The sequence below is a fragment of the Phyllostomus discolor genome, chromosome 9 (genome assembly GCF_004126475.2).
Source record: "Phyllostomus discolor isolate MPI-MPIP mPhyDis1 chromosome 9, mPhyDis1.pri.v3, whole genome shotgun sequence".
NCBI lineage: Eukaryota > Metazoa > Chordata > Mammalia > Chiroptera > Phyllostomidae > Phyllostomus > Phyllostomus discolor.
This window is the reverse complement of record NC_040911.2, coordinates 24806-42809: the sequence shown is the minus strand read 5'-3', so window position 1 is coordinate 42809 and position 18004 is coordinate 24806. Positions and strand designations below refer to the sequence as shown.

Below are 18004 nucleotides of genomic sequence, written 5' to 3'. Positions count from 1 at the left end.
CGTGTCGCCGGAGCTGCGCTGCCCGCGGCCGGACGCCCGCGCTGCGCTCCCTGCGTGCGCCCCCGCAGCCCGTGCGGGTCCCTCGGTGAAAACGCCCACAGAACTTCCTCCGCGTCTGCAGCCAGTTCCCGGGAGGCCGGGGCGCGCGTGCGCAGTGGGGCAGCCCCACACCCTCCGACTCCGGGCCGCGCCTGCAGGGCTGGGCTCCTGCCAGACGGGGGCGCCGCCCAGGCCTCACGCCCGCACCCGGCGGGGAGCGGAGGCGCCGGGGCGGGGCGGGCACGTGCCGCCCCGGGCGCCTGTTGTGAGCGCTGCGCGTTGGGGGCGGGAGGGGCCTGCGGAGCGAGGAGACGGTTTAAGGCTTCGGGACAGAGTCTGGCGCGGAGGAGACCGCGAGGGGTCGTGGGTCCCTCCGTGAACGTGCCGCACGTTGTCTTTCGACTTGCGTGGTGGCCTTTGACGGTGTTGACATTCCGGAGCCGAGGCCTTGTCCTGACTTGCTCCGATCCGGCGGGGCGGCCCTTCCAGAAGGTTCGCGTGTGTCTGCGTGTTCGCTCAGGCGTGGGGAGCGCCCCTGCCCGGGACAAGTTGAGACTGGAGCGGCCTCGCAGCGGCAGGCGGAGGACGGACGTCCAGTCGCCGTGGGAGCGCTCAGGCCCCCCTGCGTGCGCACCGCAGCCAGGGGCGGGCAGCAGCACCCCCTGTACTCCCACACCGCTCCCGCCTCGAAGGGAGCCAGCGTCCACTCACTGGCCCACTTCCTGCGGTGTCCGGCCCTGACAATTCCCCGGGGACCAGGTCGGATGGGCTCCCGCGGCCCTGACGCCCAGTTTGGCTGCTCAGGAAGCTCTTCCCCCTCTGGCCCTGGGCGGGCAGGACGGCAGCGGAGGGTGCAGGGCCAGCCTGGCCGGCGGAGGGGGTGGCCGCGCAGCCCGCAGCCCAGCCGTCCTCCCTCCCAGGGAATACGACCGCCCTCCGCCCGGCGCCAGGGTCCCTGCTCCAAGAATGAAGCGCAGGGGTGGAGCCCCCTCCTCGCCCGAGCACCCTGTCATCCCGCAGGGCGCCTGCTGGCTCTGGGTGTCGAGTCTGCGGAGTGTGAGCCGGTGCTCACGGTCTGACGGCCGCTGTGTGGACGGCACTTTCTCGCGGCCCTTCCTGTCGTCGCCGTCACGCTGATGCGCGGGTGCGCGCTCCGTGCAGGCGGCTGCGGTGGCTGCACGGTGCCATCCTTGCCCGATGACCTCGCCGCAGCTGCCACTGCGAGCCCCTGCGACGCCCCCCTGCCCGCCTCGCTGCGGTGCGTGAGATGGGAAGGGGCCTCAGAGCTGGTGCGGCGCGAGGCTGGGAGACCCGAACCCGGGCCGATCGGTGGGGGGTGGGGGTGGGGGTGGAGGGGGTGCCCGCGGGTCTTTGAAAGGAGCTCGGGGAAGAACCTCCGAGGAGCGAGCGTTCCTCGCGGGCAGCGTGACGGCGCTCTCGTCTGGGACCTGAGTCCACCGCTGCCCCGCGCGCCTGGCTCTGGGTCGCGGCGAGGTCGCCGGCTGTGTCGCACGGAGGGGTTTCCGAGCAGCACTTTCCCGGGTCGCGGGAGCCCACGGGGCCGAGCTGTGCGCCGGGTCCTGCTCTGGCGGAGTCTCCTGCTGATGCAGGACCTGGGGGCGGAGCCGGGAACGTCACCTACTGTCAGTGGGGAGGGGGCGGGTGGGCATCTCCCCGGAGGACCCGTCCTGCCCTAGTGATAATGCACTTCGGGGAGAATACGAGACTTCAGCGGTCGCTTGGTAAAGCAGCTGTGACGATCTGGTCTCGTAAAAACGCGTTTTAGGGGCCCAGGTTTGAACCCTAGGAATGAGGCATGCTGTAGAGGGAATTTTTGTCTTAGGTCGGCTGGGAACTTCTGACTAACAGAGTCCACACTCGGAGCTTCCCGTGTGAAGGGGGCGGGGCTCCGGGTGCAGCGTCAGGCTCGGGTCAGCCGCGCCTTCTTCCAGCGCCCCGCCCGCCCAGCAGGCCTGCCCGCCTGCGCACCTCACCGGAGCCCGCGTGGCCCGGCCAGGGGAGCGGCTGGGCACAGTCACTGCCCCCCTCGGAGCTGCCGGCTGTGACAGACACCTGGAGCTGCTCACCTGTGAGTTTCGGCAGCTGGTTTCCAACGTATGGCATATCGTTAACCTTCGTCACCAGCTCAGACTCGCGGGTGGTGGAGGCGCAGCCTGGCCCACCCGCAGCGCCACCACCCAGACCTGGGTCACAGAGCCGGGGAGGCATCGCGCATGCACACAGCAGGACCACCCAGGGCCCGAGCCCACCGTCCTGCTCAGCATTTTCGGGGTCCCTCCCCCTCCTCCCACCTGCTCAGCGTTTGCTCCTGCCACACCCGAGCCTGGAGGTGCAGCCCCCATCCTGCAGGGGGGTGCGGTTCGCCCCTGGGTGTGCGAGGCCCCGACATGCGTCCTCTCTGAGGGTCCGAAGAGGCCCAGGGCCCGATGGTCAGCTCTGCTGTGGGAGCGACATTCAGACAGGACAGCGGGGACCAGCAGTGTGGACCCCACAGATACACTGAAATGAGAGCTCTAAGCTATTTCCCTCTAACTTTAAAAAAAATGATTTTAGAGAGAGGAGAAGGGAGGGAAGAGTGGAGGGAAACATCAACGTGAGAGAGAAACCTGGGTTGGCTGCCGCCCACAGGTGCCCCCACCGGGACTGAACCTGCCACCCAGGCAGGTGTGCAGGCTAGGGGTGCAACAGTGACCTTTCCGTCTGTGGGGTGATGGCAGCCAGCTGAGCCCACCCACAGGCTGGGGCACTGGGGCCTCTCAGACTCGAGGAGAGCATGCAGTGGGGGGATTCCCTGTACGTGGGAGGACCTGGACTCCAGGAACGGGACCAGGCACGCTGGCCGTGCTCTGGGCCTGGTGTCCCGGGCGTGTGAGACAGGCCAGGGGTGGGGGGTGCCCACAGAGCTTGGTCTGGGGTGGGGGCGGCAGAGATGGGCCTGCATCTGTGGCAGCAGAAAGACCCTGCTGGCAGCTTCACGGGTGTTCTCTGCTCTTCTCAGGTGTTCCGTTTCACTGAATCACGTTTTACCCTCATCGTTTGCACCCTGTGTCTCTCTTGGGCTTAGTTCACTTTTTCTGGGTTTCTGAGGTTGGGGCCCAGAGCGCTGACCTGACTTTCCCTCTCTGGTGCGTGTGCTGCTGCCCAGCCCGCACTGGTCAGCCGGGCGTGCTTGGCCGCCGGTCGGGTTCTCACAGGTCAGTGCGGTGTCTTCCTTGGAGACGCCCCCTTTGAGCTGCAGGTTAACTACCTACAAGTGTGTTGGTGGCTTTCTCAGTGTTTGGAGACCTTCCTGTGGTCTCCCTGGTGTCGGTTTCTGGTTTGATCTCATGATTCACATGTGCACAGCGTGTGGTGTCTGTGTTTAAGACTCTGTGGAGGTCGGTTTGCACCATCCAGGGCACCGTCTGTCTCTGCCATGTTCCCGGGGGCGTGAACGCGTGTCCCACCGTGTGGCTGCTCCGACGTGTCTGCTGGCTCCTGCCGGTTGGCTGCACTGTTGAGTGTGTCGCTGATTCTCTGTGAACTTGGTCCATGAGCTGCCGAGAGGAGGGTGGGCATCTCCGCTGTAACTGTGGGCCTCTCTTTCCTCAGCTCTTCTGGGGGTTTTGCTAGTCTTTTCAGCTGTTAGTTTTGCTTCCCGTGACTTTCACATAATTCGCATCATTTGTGGGCTACAGTTTTGTCCTCCTGTGTCCCTCCATGTCCCTGTTCCCCACAGCCCCTTGGCCTGGAGTCTCCTTTCTCCGATGTCAGCAGCGTGTCTCCTGTTGTGTTTTAATTAATGTTTGTGTGGGTCTGTGGACTGGCCTGGCCACTCTCCTTCTGCTTGGCTCCTCCTCCCGGTGGGTGGGAGGCGAGCTCCCGACCCGAGGAGGCACTGTCCCCACCACGTCCAGTGCTTACTCTTGTCACTGCGCTTTCCAAACAGCGTCACTCAAATTGTGTCTGCGCCTCTCTCTGCCACTAGCTTCTCGGTTTCTTCAGGACAGATTGTCTCTAGCTCATGGCTGTGTACCGGAGGAGCTCGGGGAGCATGTGGGAGCACGCCAGCTGGTCACCCACACCGGAACCAACGGGACAAAGGTGCTGACGGCCATACACGTGCCCAGTGAGCGTGTGGGAGCGTCCACATGCTGTGGGCACGTCTGTGGGGCAGAGCAGAACATGTTCATGGGTCACAAGTATAATTTTTTTTTAAAGATTTTATTTATTTATTTTTAGAGAGGGAAGGGAGGGAGAGAAAGAGAGAGAAACATCAATGTGGGGTTGCTGGGGGCCGTGGCCTGCAACCCAGGCATGTGCCCTGACTGGGAATCGAACCTGCAACGCTTTGGTTCGCAGCCCACGCTCAATCCACTGAGCTACTCCGGCCAGGGTTTACAAGTATAATTTTTTAAAACTCACCTTATTTCGAATGTCTTTCTGGACCTAGCTATATCAACGTGGAATAAAAAATGGTGATGATGTGTTTGGTGGTGTTGCCAGTTCACTGGTCAGTCAGTGGAAGGCTGGGGTCCCGGTGCCTAGCCCTCGGCACGCCCAGGTGTGCCGGCATCAGCACGTGCGGGCCCAGTGGCCCGACTTCCTGCTCTGCACCGGGTGTTCTTTTGCCTTCGAAGTCCTTTCCTGGGCGGGACGACGTGCCATCCCCACCCCAGAAGCAGTCACAAGCGGCGAGCAGGGCAGGACATGTGTGGGCCCTGGGGGGCGGGTGCCAGGCCCATCAGTGGAGGGAGGTGTGAAGGCCTTTTCCGAGGGAACCGAGCTGGGGGAACGCCCTCGTTTACAGGCGATTGAGGGCGTTCTCCTGGCGGCGCCCACGGTTATTCCCAGTCACTCTCCTCCGGTGTCCCCTTTTCTCCAACCCGGCTGCCCCACCTGTGCCTTCTGCGGCTTGTTTCTTCGACACCGATCCGTCTTTTGTCTCGCAGACACACGAGGTGGGGCCAGTGTTGTTGACATGCAGACTGTGCCATGGGTGCCGTGCGTGGTCCCTGCTGTGGCTGCTATGGGGCACCTGCCAGAGTTGGGGGGTGAGGACCCCCGCCCCCTTGTCAAGTTCCCATCAGTGAAGCTCGGAGTCGGCTCCTGCCGCAAACCGGCAGGCCCCGGGGTGCAGTGCAGACTCCTGTGCAAAATCGGACCTGCGCGTGTGGCTGCGCCCGGGAGGGGGCGCGGTTCCCAGGTGGCTCCTCCTGCCCAGCGGCCCTGCGTGGACGGCCCTGGTCTCCCGTCCCCACAAACCACCTCCTTCTGCTCCCAGTGCTTTCCTGAAAGAGCCCCCTTCCAAAACAAACACACACACAACAACAAAATGACGTAGAATGGAAAAAAGGGGAAGAGACCAAGCAGGCTGTTTTCCTGACTGGGGGGATGCTTGGCTCTGTGTCCCACTGGCGCCTGCCGGGCGGGCAGCCTCTGCGCGCGGCCCTCCCGCCTGTGGGTGGAAACGCCCCTGCTTCCCGCGCGTCCACCTGCAGCCTGTGACTTCGCCGAGTTCATGTATTGGATCTGAAACTCTTTGTGGAGTCTCTAGGATTTTCTACATGTAGGATCGTATCTGAAAATAGAGATGATTTTACTTCCTTTTTTCCAATGTGGAGGCCTTTTCTTTCTTTCCCTTGTCCAACCGCTCTGGCTGGGACATCCAGCGCCGTGGCCAACGGCAGCGGTGAAAGGGGGCCGCCGCTGTCACCGTGCTCTGTGCGTTTCGCTAAATTGCGGTTGTATTTTCACGCATCTCCACGTGTTTTCTGGTTGCCCTGTGATTTCAGCCCTGGGGTGCACTGGCTGTTTAATGGTGTGTTGTTTGGCTCCCACACGTCTGTTAGTTTTCCAGTTGTCTTTGTGGGATTGATGTCCAGCTTTATTCTGTTGCAGTCAGAGGAGATTCTTTGTACGGTGTGTGTCCTTTTACACCTGTGGAGACTTAACTGGAGGCCTGACGTACACTCCACCCCGGAACGTGCGCCCACCCTCCCGCGGAAAACGTGCGCGCACTCCACCCCAAACGTGCGCGCACTCTAGTGCGAAGTCTCACCCGGAACGTGCTCACGCTCCCCCGGAACGTGCGCGCAGTCTACACGTACGCGCACGCGAGGCAGCTCTGCGAGCCGCTGTGGGAGCTGAGTGCGCGCCTGTTGGGGGTCGGTGGGTCGTCGTGCCAAGTTTTCCGTTTCCTCGCAGACCTTCTCTCCGCTTGTTCGCGATGCAGATTCTGCGAGGCGTGTGCGGAAGTCCAGTCGCTGTTACAGAACTCTCTTCCTTCCGTTATATCGGTGTTGGCTTTATGTTTTGATGATCTGTCATTAGGTGTATAAATGTTTGTAATTGTTACATTTTCTTGCTCTGTTGAACCTTTTGTTACTGTGCAGTGCCCTCCTCTGTCTTGCGTGTTTTTCATTTCCAATCGACTTTGTCTGGAGTCAGTGTAGCCCCCTGCTCTCGCCGCCGCCGCCGCCCTCTCCCGCTCAGCCTGCGGCGGCTCTGGATTCCAGGCGGGTCCCTGGCGGGCAGCACGTAGTCAGACCACGTGTTTTCATCCATTTACTTCGCCAGTCTCTGTCTTTGGATTAGAAAGTTTAATCCGTTTACATTTAAAGTAATTACTGATCAAGAGTGGAATTACTTGTCATATTTCCGTTCGTTTTCTATGTCACCTTGTAGGTGTTTTGTCCCTCATTTCCTGCATTTGTCTTCTTTGTGTTTAGTTAATTTTTTGGAGTAAAATATCTAATTTCCTTTCTTCTTTTCATGTCTGTTCTATAGCTGTTGTCTTTGTGATTGCCACGTAGAGTACATTTATCTTCCTAAAGTCAGAACATTCTGATATCAGTGTACAGCTGTTTAACTTCAGCACAGACACAGCCCTGCTCCTTTACAGTTCCAAGTGCATTCTAAGTACTTTGGGTTGTCGGTGTCACAAAAACCACGTCTTTATACATGTGTGCCCCAAACATAAACTAAAACAATTCTTGTAAATGCTTTAGTCTTTTAAGTGTCATAGAAAACAAAATTTGATGTTACTAACCAAAGCAACAATAATACTAGGTTGTTAAAATTTTATAATTATTTTTTTCCTTTAAATTTTCCTTTCAGTGTATTAGTGTCTTAAATCACGGGGAAACAACAAGTGCGGTTCCTGGCCCTTGCTGTAGTAATGCTAGCGTTTGTAACTGCTCAGGTGCTCACCTTTGCTGAGGTCGCATTTCTCCACAAGTCTTCCAGGTCCTGTCTGGGGTCCTTCCTGTCGCCCACGGGACGTCCTGCAGCGTTCCTTGGGGGGTGGGTCTGGCGCTCACAGACTCTTCAGCTTGTGTCTGTCCAGGAATATCTGGATTCCTCACTCAGTTTTGCTGGATATAAGATTCTTGGCTGACGGTTCTTTCCCTTTTAGTGATACTTTACACAGGCCCACTGCCTCCCGTCCTCGAAGCTCCTGATGAGAAGCACGCAGCTGGTCTTACTGAGCCCCCTACCCCCTTATGCCGTGGCCGTCTTCTCTCTTGTGCTTCCAAGAGTCGCTCTTGTCTTTGTGTTTTGAAGTCTTCATTGTACGGTGCTTCGGTTTTGGTCCCTTTGACTTCATCTTACTTACGGTTTGTTGAGCTGCTTGGATGTTTACATTCAAGCATTTCACCAAATTTGGGGAATTTCAGGCACTGTTTCTTCAAATGTTCTGTCTACCCTGTTCTCTCCATCTGGAACTCCCGTGATGTGCACGTTGGTTGTGCTAACCTAAACACAAAAGGCCTTCCAGAAAGAGAAGCAGCACGCGTTTGTGTGAGATCAGTAGGGCTGGCTGTTCAGGAAGCACGGGTTCGGGCAGAAGCCCAGTAGTGGTCCTGTCAGGAAGCCAGGGCAGGGGGTGTTTGTGAGAGGGGAGGGGTGACTGTATCCTGGGAGGAGGGTGTTTCTGTTGGTGCCGATGACAAGGCACAGTGACCCCAGTTCTGAGTAACGTTTCCAGTTTTCAGTCTGGCCGTCATCCGTCTAGTGTCCGAACGACTATTCTCTTGTTATGTTTGCAGTTTTCAGGGGCTCGAGTCTGCTGGGGCCCCACCCGTTCCATGGTCCTGATCGAACAACCACAAGTTCGAGACCTGAGACGCGCAAGCCGGTCCCTCTGGGTGGGCAGCTCGGCTCCACGTTAAAGGGGCACCGTTTGTGTTATGATTTACGGTGTGCTTTGTGGGGTCCCGCAGGTCCTGAGGGCTGCTCACTCACTATTCTTCATTTTTTAAAAAAAGATTTTACTGCCCTGGCAGGCATAGCTCAGTGGATTGAGCGCAGGCCACGAACCAAAGTGTCACAGGTTCAATTCCCAGTCAGGGCACATGCCTGGGTTGCAGGCCACGGCCCCCAGCAACCGCACATTGATGTTTCTCTCTCTCTTTCTCACTCCCTTCCCTCTCTACAAATAAATAAAATCTTAAAAAAAAAGATTTTACTGAGTTTTAGTGAGAGGGGAAGGGAGGGAGAACAAGAGGGTGAGGGACATTGACTGGTTTCCTCTTGTGCGCGCCCGACCGGGACAATTCCACAACCCAGGCAAGTGCCCTGACCAGGGATCAAACTGTTGACCTTTTGCTTTGCAGGATGACCCCCAGCCCACTGAGCCACACTGGTCAGGGCTCAGTTTTCCTCTTTTGACTTCTCAGTAACAATAGTTTACATTGCACACTCTATTGTGACTTTGTTGATTCCTTGTTTTGTGTGTTCAGAGCGACATCTGAATCCCCCTGGTGAATTGTTCTTGTTGGTTGTTGTACCTTTCAGCTCCAGAATTTCTGTCTGGTTTCCTCTTAGGTTTTCTATCCCTTACTGATATTTTCGTTTTTTTCACACATTGCTTTCTTGTCTTTTCAGTCTTTTCAGAGACAGTTTCTGGTTTGTTTGGTTTTTTTCCTGTTGAATGAGCCGTATTTTCCTGTTGCTTTGAATTTCTTGGGTGTTTTTTTGTTGTTTTTGCTGTTGTTTTTAGTGGAACACTGGACATTTGTATCTAATAACTTAAGTCTAGAAATCAGAATCTGCCCCTTCCCCAGGGTGTGTGGGGTTTTTTGTCATTTAAAAACACTTTTTGCAGGGTTCACTTTGTGCCTGGAATCAGCCTGTGGTGTGAACGTAATGTCTCTTCAGGTCTGTTCTGAGCCATTCCCTGCGGAAGGGTGGTCGCTTTCTGATTGTCCTCTGTGTGCAGCTGTTTTTGAATGTTCTAGTCTCTCATGTCCGGCTCCTGCACACTCTCCCTTTAAATTTCCTGGAAGCCACGTAAGCCACCAGGCAGGAGCCTGCTGCAGGGCCAGGGCAGGGGGTGGGCAGCCACAACCCTGCTCTCCTCTTGGCCCTCATCCCCGAACCGGCAGCAGCAGTCAGTGCCCGGCATCGACCCCCAGTGTCTGGAGGACAGACTCCGCTGGCCTCTGCTGGCCTCCGTTGGCTCCCACCCCCACGAGCTGCGAGGTGACCAGTGCACAGCGGCCTGCCGGGGCTGGGGTGGAGGTCGCGCTGCTATGGCATCAGTAGGGGGATGTGCTAAAACTGACCACGGTTAGATGCAGCTCCTCTTCCTGGCGCTGCAAGCCTTCAGCGCGACTCCAGGGTTCCCAACTAGTGACTTTAGACGATCTCACCCTGCAGCCGCCCTGCTGAGGAGGAGGTCCTGGTGCGTCCTCAGCACCATCTTCCAGGGGCCCGGCAGGCCCTCATCACCCTCCTGTCCCGTGTTCATGTTCTTCCTCCGGGTGCCTGGTCTCGGCCTTCTCACCTTCCCCCATTTCATTGGCTGCTGTGGGTCAGTTTGGAGATGTGTAGAAAGTTAATTGCACTTGAACTTGGCCTCAAATATTTGCCTGGTGAGCACTGTTGGGCCAGCTCAGCGGGCACCAGGATGGCTGTGCACATGGCATCCTGGGGGCTGTTTGATACTTAACAGAACAGGGGAGTGTGAGGAGGGTGACAAAATGAACAGGCGGTTCCACTCCGAGGCGTGTGTGTGAGATGTGTGTGCAGTTCCCTGGGGCTGGCGAGTGGGGGAAGCGGCCGAATGGTGAGCAGCAGCCGCAGGCGGAGCCGCTACATGGCAGGAAGCCCGGGCTCCGGGTGTCCCCGTGCGGTTAGACTGTGCTTCATCCTTGCGTGTCCCCTGTCCTGACTGTCCCCTCTGCTCTTCCAGAGGAGGCGGAGCACGGCCTGGCCACCGGCTCGCTGTCGCGGCGCAGGAAGGCACTGGCGCTGCGGGAGGAGGGACCCCGCCGGCGCCCGCACCTGCACATCGGGCTCCCGCACGACTTCCGCCCCGTGTCCTCCATCATCGACGTGGACATCCTGCCCGAGACGCATCGGCGCGTGAGGCTGTACCGGCACGGCTGCCAGAAGCCGCTGGGCTTCTACATCCGCGACGGCACGAGCGTGCGGGTGGCGCCACAGGGCCTGGAGAAGGTGCCGGGCATCTTCATCTCGCGCCTGGTGCCCGGCGGCCTGGCCGAGAGCACCGGGCTGCTGGCTGTGGACGACGAGGTGCTGGAGGTGAACGGCATCGAGGTGGCGGGCAAGACCCTGGACCAGGTTACGGACATGATGATCGCCAACAGCCACAACCTCATCGTCACGGTCAAGCCGGCCAACCAGCGCAACAACGTGCTGCGCGGCGGCCGCGCGTCCGGCAGCTCCGGCCGCTCCTCGGACAGCGTGGCCAGCCGCCACAGCCTGCCGGCGCCCGCGCCGCTCGGCCTGCACCCCGACGACATGGAGAGCGACGAGGAGCCCGACGTGGTGCTCGAGGGCGCCCTGGAGCCCCGGCCGCTCCCACGGCCTCCCGGCAGCCTCACCCGCATCAACGGCGCGGGCCCAGCATCTGGACTGTCCGGCCTGGGGCGCGAGGGCAGCGTCCTCAGGCTGCTCAGCTCGCTGCGCTCCGACCCCCGCCACAGCCTGGCGCTGCCCCCGGGCGGGGTGGAGGAACACGGCCCGGCCGTGACCCTGTAGCAGGGCGGCGCCCCGCAGCGTCCCGGCCTGGCCTCCGCCTCGGCGGGAGCCCACTTCCCAAATGTGCACTCTCATTTTCAAATAAGAAAGTAATTGTATGTGTGACCCTTCCTGCTGTGTTTTTATTTATCCCTCCCCTTTCTTCCGCAACCCTGCCCTTTGTTTCAGCTTGAGGACAGAAAGTAACAATGCGGTCTATTTTTATAAATGTCTCCACAAACAGAAAGGGCACGCGCGTGCGCTCCAGGCCGGTACAGGTCCAGGGCTAATTTTTAAATTTCAAAAACTTTATTTTTAAAAAGAAGCTTTAAAATTACTTTTTAAAAGGACACATTCATGTCTTTAACTTCAGCCACGCAAACACGCGCTGCTTGTTGGCGCCGAGTCTCCTCCGCCTCGCGCGGACCCTGCGGCCCGGCCGACGCCGTGCGGAAGGTTCGGGCTGGTTTCCGAGGACAGATGCGCCCGCACCTGCGACAGGTGTGACCGCGGAAGACGAACCTCCGGCTTTCGTTGTTCGTGGTGCTCTTTCAAGTAGCCAAGTGGGCACCGAGCTCCCAGACCTCGTGGGGAGAGAGCGCGCCCCTGGGTGGTCCTGCCGCGGGACCGCGCGCGGCCCAGGGCCAGCGGGTGGGCGGCGGGGACGCGGCGCGCTGCCCCGGCGCCGGTTGGGGTGAAGCCGGTGTGGACTCGGAGACAAAAGCCAGCCCCTCCCGCGGCTTCGTGGGCTGCGAGCGCCTCTCGTCAGACGTGTTTGCAGGACTTCGAAAGCTCAGACTTCTGGGCACACAGGTTCTCTTCGCTTTTAAATGACAAGTCACACAAGACGTGGTGGCTTCTAACGTGGATTAAATTCGCTGTCACTTCACTTCGGTCTTCCAGCAATATTTACATATTTAGTAATTTTGATGTTTACTCATGTTTATACCAATGAAATTTTATATGAAGTGCATATTCTGTGTGAACCCGATGTTGAGGAGAAAATGTTACAGTTATATTTTCAGAACTAAACTTTGACCAAAACAACTTTCGTACGAGCCCAGGTAAAAGTATTTTTCTAGATGCCCTTTCCGTGCGGCTGCTTCCCCTGTGGCCCAGCACCCCCTGCTGGTGGGCGGCGTAATTGTCCCGCCTTCGTGGATGTCAGGCTGGTAACAGAAGGAAAACTGTATCTCACACTGTTTTCGTTTTTCCTGAATTTGTTAAGCGAGAAGCATGTTATTTTTCTTTTGTGCAGAAACTATTTATTGTTCAGAAATAGCTTTGACGGAGGAGTTGTTTCCTGTGCCTAGGTTTGACTTTTTTATTTGAATGCCAGGCTCTGTCTGCTTTGCTCCTAGGCACAGGGCAGACCAAAGACCCTCCCCCGCGAGGGCCGAGTGGGGGCGCTCTCGCTTCCGGACGCGCCCCACTGAACTGCGCGCCTGTGGTTTGGTGCGCCAGCAGCCCCACGTTTTTCTTTCCTTTTTCTTCTTTACTATGACAAGTAGTATATAACCAAAAATGTAATGCTAATTTACTACCACAAAGGAAATGTTCTTTTACTGTTACTGATGGTTCATGAGTATCTTGTCGAACAACTGGGTCTGTTACCAAGAAGGGAAGTTATATTTCTTACCTTATTTTAAGTTTTTAAGCAAATGTGAAGGTTTTTTCTAAAGAAAAGAAGAGGCTTACTCAAATTTGTGCACCACTCACTCATCATTTTAGGGGTAGAGACTGCCTGGGACAGCCACTTGAGAGTATTTTTCTACCCAGTTCGATCCTTCTGCCATTTTCTTAAACAAGAAGCAATGTTGTATCACATGTCAAAGTGTTCTTGGTTTTATATATCAAAGAATAAAAACGTTTGCTTTCCTTTTCCCAGTGTTCTCCCCTCGTGTTCTGAATGGCAGAAAGGACGCCAGCGCTGACAGTGAGCCGCGAGGAGCTTCCGGCGTGGGTGGGAGGCCTGGGACGCTTGCCACGTGCCCGGCGCGGTCCTGTCCGCTCACTGGCCCCCTCACGTTTCCCCGGAGGCAGGCACTGTCCTCGTTTTACAGATGAGAAAAATGGGCCCAAGCTCAGGTAGTAGATCATTTTAAATTACCCAATTATAGTCATGTTTGGTGAGAGGTTCTCGTGTCTTAGGCCAAGAACCTTCTTTTGAAGTCCTTTTGAGAAAGCTGTTCTGAATACTTACTTACTCACAACTTTTCCAAAATATACTCAGGTTTGCAAAATTTCCACGGACACACTATCATTCTGATATCACTGACTGCGGTGCACAGCCGCACAGTCCCCGTACGGAGGGAGTCACCAATGTCACGGTGACAGAGGGGGCACCAGTGACTCCGGGAGAGTCAGGCACACGCGGCCGTGTGAGCCGGAGGCAGCCCTGGCCCAGTTTCACGTCAGGGAAGCTGCAGCAGCTGGACACTCACCCTCAGAGCCTGATGGGACATCACCGAAAAGACGAGAAGTGCTGGCGAGGACGTGGTGAAAGGGAACCCTGGTGCCTGGTGGGTGGGAATGTCAACCAGTGCAGCCGCCGTGGAAAACAGGATTCACAGTCATCAAAAAGTTAAAAATAGAACTACCTTGTGATCCAGGAATTCCACTTCTAGGTATTTAAAAAACCCTCAAAATACTAACTTAAGACATATGCATCCCTATTTCATTGCAGCATTTTTTTTCAATAGGCAAGGCATGGCAACACCCCCAGTGTCTGTCGCTGGGGGAATGGATGGAGCTGGGTGCATCTCTACAACGGAATGTGACTCAGCGCTAAGAGAGAATGACAGACAGGACAGTATGGCTGGATGTGATAAGTAAAGTCAGTCTCCCAGGGCAGAACTGGCAGTGTGCCTGTGTGTGCAGTGACAGCACATGCGTGCACACACATGTGTGAGAAAGTCGACCCCCAGGACACTTCTCCACCAGGTTCCAGAAGGACCCACCCACAGGTCCCCCACCCCTGCCCAGCCCCTGCTCCACCTCCACACCTCGCAGGGCTGCCCTCTGCCCTCCGGGCTACAGACCCCTCGGTGCCTGCCCCCAGCTTGGGCTTCTCTGTGCCCAAAGTCCTCCTCACCCCACGTGTGGGGACAGTGGCCATGGTGCCGTGCCAGACCCTGCTTCCCTCCCGAGCTGCTGCCCACCCCTGAGCCCCACACCCACACGGCCCCACAGGGCTGTTCCCGAGTCCGACCGAGAGGGATGGAGAGGGGGGAGGTGGGCTGTTGCTGCAGGCACACAGACGTCCTGCCGCAGAGTGCTACCAAGTGCATTTCCTCACCAAAGTCGAAGCAGGAGTGTGTCCGCTTCTCAACTCCGATTCCCACATCGCCTGGCGGTGTCCTCCCTGGTTCTGCAGGGCGGACTCAGCTCAGCGCGTGGCTGTTGTGGGCCGGGGGCTCCGTTGGTTCCTGCTCCATCCCCAGCGTTAGGCAGAGACTTGGACGGAACGAAGCCCAGAGGATACGTGGAGGATAAATCATGGTGGTGACGTAGTTCCAGGACAGAGGCAGGAGGAAGTGCCACCAGCAGCCCCGTCTCTGCAGGCAGCTTACGGGGTGGGACGGGCCCAGCAGACAGCCTTACTTAAACTCTCCAGGTGTGGCGATGAGGGTTCTTTCCAACAAACATTAAATATGTGTCAAGACCAGAAACGTTTTCTGCTGCTTTCTGGCTCCTTGACTGTCTGCCCTGCAGAGAGTCTCTGTCCCCGGGCTCCTGGGCAGGGTGGGGAGCCGTGGGGTGTCCCCCCCCCCCCACTCTGTGAACATCCGGGAGACAGAGCTGCTGTGAAGTGCGTGCCTGCAGCCTTCGTGCGATGGGACAGGAAGCGGTGCAGGAGGAAGAGTTCCCAGAACACTTTCATGGGACTGGTTCTGGCAGGAGAACTTGCCCCTATAAGACACAGTTGTTCGTTTTCTTGCACTCAGTTCTCAGAGGTAGTAAAGACATTTTAATCACTCGTGTGTCCTGGAACTCAGCTGTTGGGGGCGATCAACAGTCAAGCCAAGGACCTGCTTGCTGCCCCTCCAATGCCAAGTGCTGAAAGGTGCACACAGTCGGGCAGCCCCTTCAGCAAGGACCGTGACGACCGTGCATGGACCTCGTGGGCTGACTGGACGTAATCACCTTCCCAACCACAACACTGCTGATGACACACCACTTACATTCTTAGACAAATAAATGCACATTGATTTTGTGTAAGATACAGAAGACACAAAGAAGAAACTGACTCCCAGCCTCACCACACACGTGTGGCTGGGGTCTTACTGCACGTCACTTCTTGTGACACGTGCTTCGCAGGTGAGCCCGACTGGTACCTCGGATACTCAGAGTGTTAGAAGCAAATGAGAACAATATTTTCACACCCATGTTCACAGCAGCATGATCCACAATAGCTGAACGTGCAAGGAGCCCAAGTGTCCACGGGCGATGGATGGGTGAGAAAAATGTGGCCCCTCCACACAGTGGGACGTTTCTCAGCCTCAGAAAGAAGGAAGTCCTGACTCCCATGACAACCTGGGTGAACCTGGAGGCCATGCTGCTCAGTGAAACGAGCCAGTCACAGGGACACAGATGCCGAGGGGTCTCACTTACGTGAGGTATGTGGAGTTGTCAAAGTCAGAGACATCTCTCCGTGCCGTCACAACGGCGCACACATGTGTCCTGGCTGATGCGCTTAAAAGTACCGACAATGCCGGAAAGAGAGGCACGTGCCAGGTCTTGTGAGCCCCTGCTTCAAAGTCACAGTCTGGTTTCCAACTCTGTGGATGAAGCATGGTTATGTTGGCGAATTTCAAGTTACTGATGACCACAGAGATGGCAGAATGGCTGTGAACCTCACAGGCAGCTTGGACAAGTGTGGAGCCATCAGCCCCAGCTTTGATGAGCAGCTCAGAGGTCTAGGAAAATGGCAGCTTGTGCTGTTTCCATCCCATCAGCTTGGTTTCCTTGTAGTGACAACCTCAGCGGGTGTCGTGGACCATGAGGAAGCCAGACAACACCACACAGGAGGGGAAATCCTGGGGTCCTTTCTGTAGGGATGGAATGCATGCATGCAAGTGATGCCTCAATGGAAAAATCAGAGACAGAAAGTGGGTGGTGGGCGTGAGGGGCTGGGGAGGCAGAGCGGCAGTGAGCGTTTGAAGGGGACCGAGTATCAGCTTGGGAGGACGAGGTGGTTCTGGGGAGGATGGTGGCGGTGGCTGCTCAGCCGTGTGGGTGTGCTAAATGCCACTGAGCTGTGCACTGAGAAATGGTTGAGAGGGTAAATTTTGTGTGTATTCTACCACAGTAAAAAAATGGGAAAAAGAGCAAATGAGACACAACTCCCAGTTGTTAGCACCCCGGAAACACGTTTCTAAATCCTTAGCTGATGTGTTCTTCGGAAGCCCCTGCCTCTCTCTTTGGGGTCCCTGTGTACCATCATTCAGGTGTTCACACCCCCACTGGCCTGCGGTCTGATCACACTTTAGGACCAGAAATAGAGGGAGCGATGTCATTTTTGAGGTCTGCACTTGAAGGGACCTCAAAGGCCACAAGACAGTGTTTTGAGGACACTCAGACCTCGTATTGCACGTCACTGGCGCGATTTTTTTACAAATTGAAGGCAAGACCCTCCACCAGCAAAAAAGCAGGATTCCCTTTGTAGTGAGACTCGCTTTATTGCCATGGCTGGTCCTTCACTGCAAGGAACACTTAAGAGCACTTTGGAGGCTTCTGGTGGGAAAAGGGAGGGCAGCGAGGTCTGGGCTGGCTGGTGGTAACAGGACGGTGGTGTCTTCCAACTGGGTATGACGTTCAGTCCCCACAGGGAAACCCAAACGAACTGCATCTCCTTCCAGCGAGGACAGGACCTGTGTGCCCCTTACGTCCTGTGGTTTTAAAGACCAGAGTCTTTGTGCCCTTCCTTGGCACAAGCACAGTGGACACAGGGGTGAGAGGACTGTCATCACCGATCTGGGAGAGCAGCCCCAGCTGCACAGAGAAGCTGCTCCAGCCCCCTGTGGGGGGCGTCTCTCCTCACCGCTGGGCTGTGCCGGCTGCCAGGCTTTCTTCTACCTTCTACCCGGATTCTGGAGGCCTCTGCAGGTGGGGAGGACCCAGTATTGCATCCAGTTGGTTGGGTGTCATCCCACAAAGCGAATGGTCGCTGGTTTGATTCCTGGTTGAGGCAGATGCCTGGGTTGCAGGTTCAGTCCTGGGTCAGGGCATGTACCAGAGGCAGCCCATTGATGTTTCCCTCTCACATCCATGTTTCTCTCCCTCTCTCTCTCCCTTGTCCTCGCTCTAAAAATAAATAAATAATTAAAAAAATACTTGTGTCATTCTTAGGCAGCATATGCTAGGAAATAAGCCAATCACTCCATTTGGCTCTTGCTTTCCCAGCTGCCCACTACAGGCCAAGAAGAGTTGCTTCACCCTCTGCCAGTTCGCTCGTCGGCAGGAAGAAAAGCTTCACATGCTTCTCCCACAGGACTGATCCAAGACTCCGATGGGCAGAGACTGCAGATGCCACACAAATACAAAGCACTGTCAAGATCACATTCTGTTGAAACATCAGAAAAAACACACATTTCTCATGTGGAATCTCAGAATTTGCCTTTAAAGAAAGATGCACTTATCATCAAACAACTTACCAGGTGCCAGTTCACGAATGCTCTCGTCCCACTCCCAGCATTGTATGGAAGCAGCAAGATAAGCTCAGGAAGTGGGTTTCCCACCCAGTCGACAGGAGACAGGTGTTGGATTCAAGTTCAGGTGTTGCACTTCTAACTGGGCACTTGTGGGCTCCCTCTGCCTTCAAGTTGTACGGATAGATGGTTGGGTGGCTAGATGGAAGGATGGATGGACGGACGGACGGACGGACGGATGGCTGCTGGGAAGATGCGCATGTGTATACTCTAGGTGCCCCTCTGCAGCTGCAAGACGTTTATCGTTTAACGTCACATACCTAGCA

General features: G+C 56.6%; 1 protein-coding gene across 1 annotated transcript in view; it reads left to right on the top strand.

Moving 5' to 3' along the window:
- Nucleotides 1-12911, top strand: part of PARD6G (par-6 family cell polarity regulator gamma) — a 54635-nt gene extending 41724 nt beyond the window's left edge. The window contains exon 3 of the mRNA XM_028524218.2: nucleotides 10238-12911. Within this exon, the coding sequence (XP_028380019.1) occupies nucleotides 10238-11049 (812 nt within the window). The 3' untranslated portion in view covers nucleotides 11050-12911. The remainder of the gene's footprint in view (nucleotides 1-10237) is intronic.
- Nucleotides 12912-18004: the final 5093 nt, after the last annotated feature.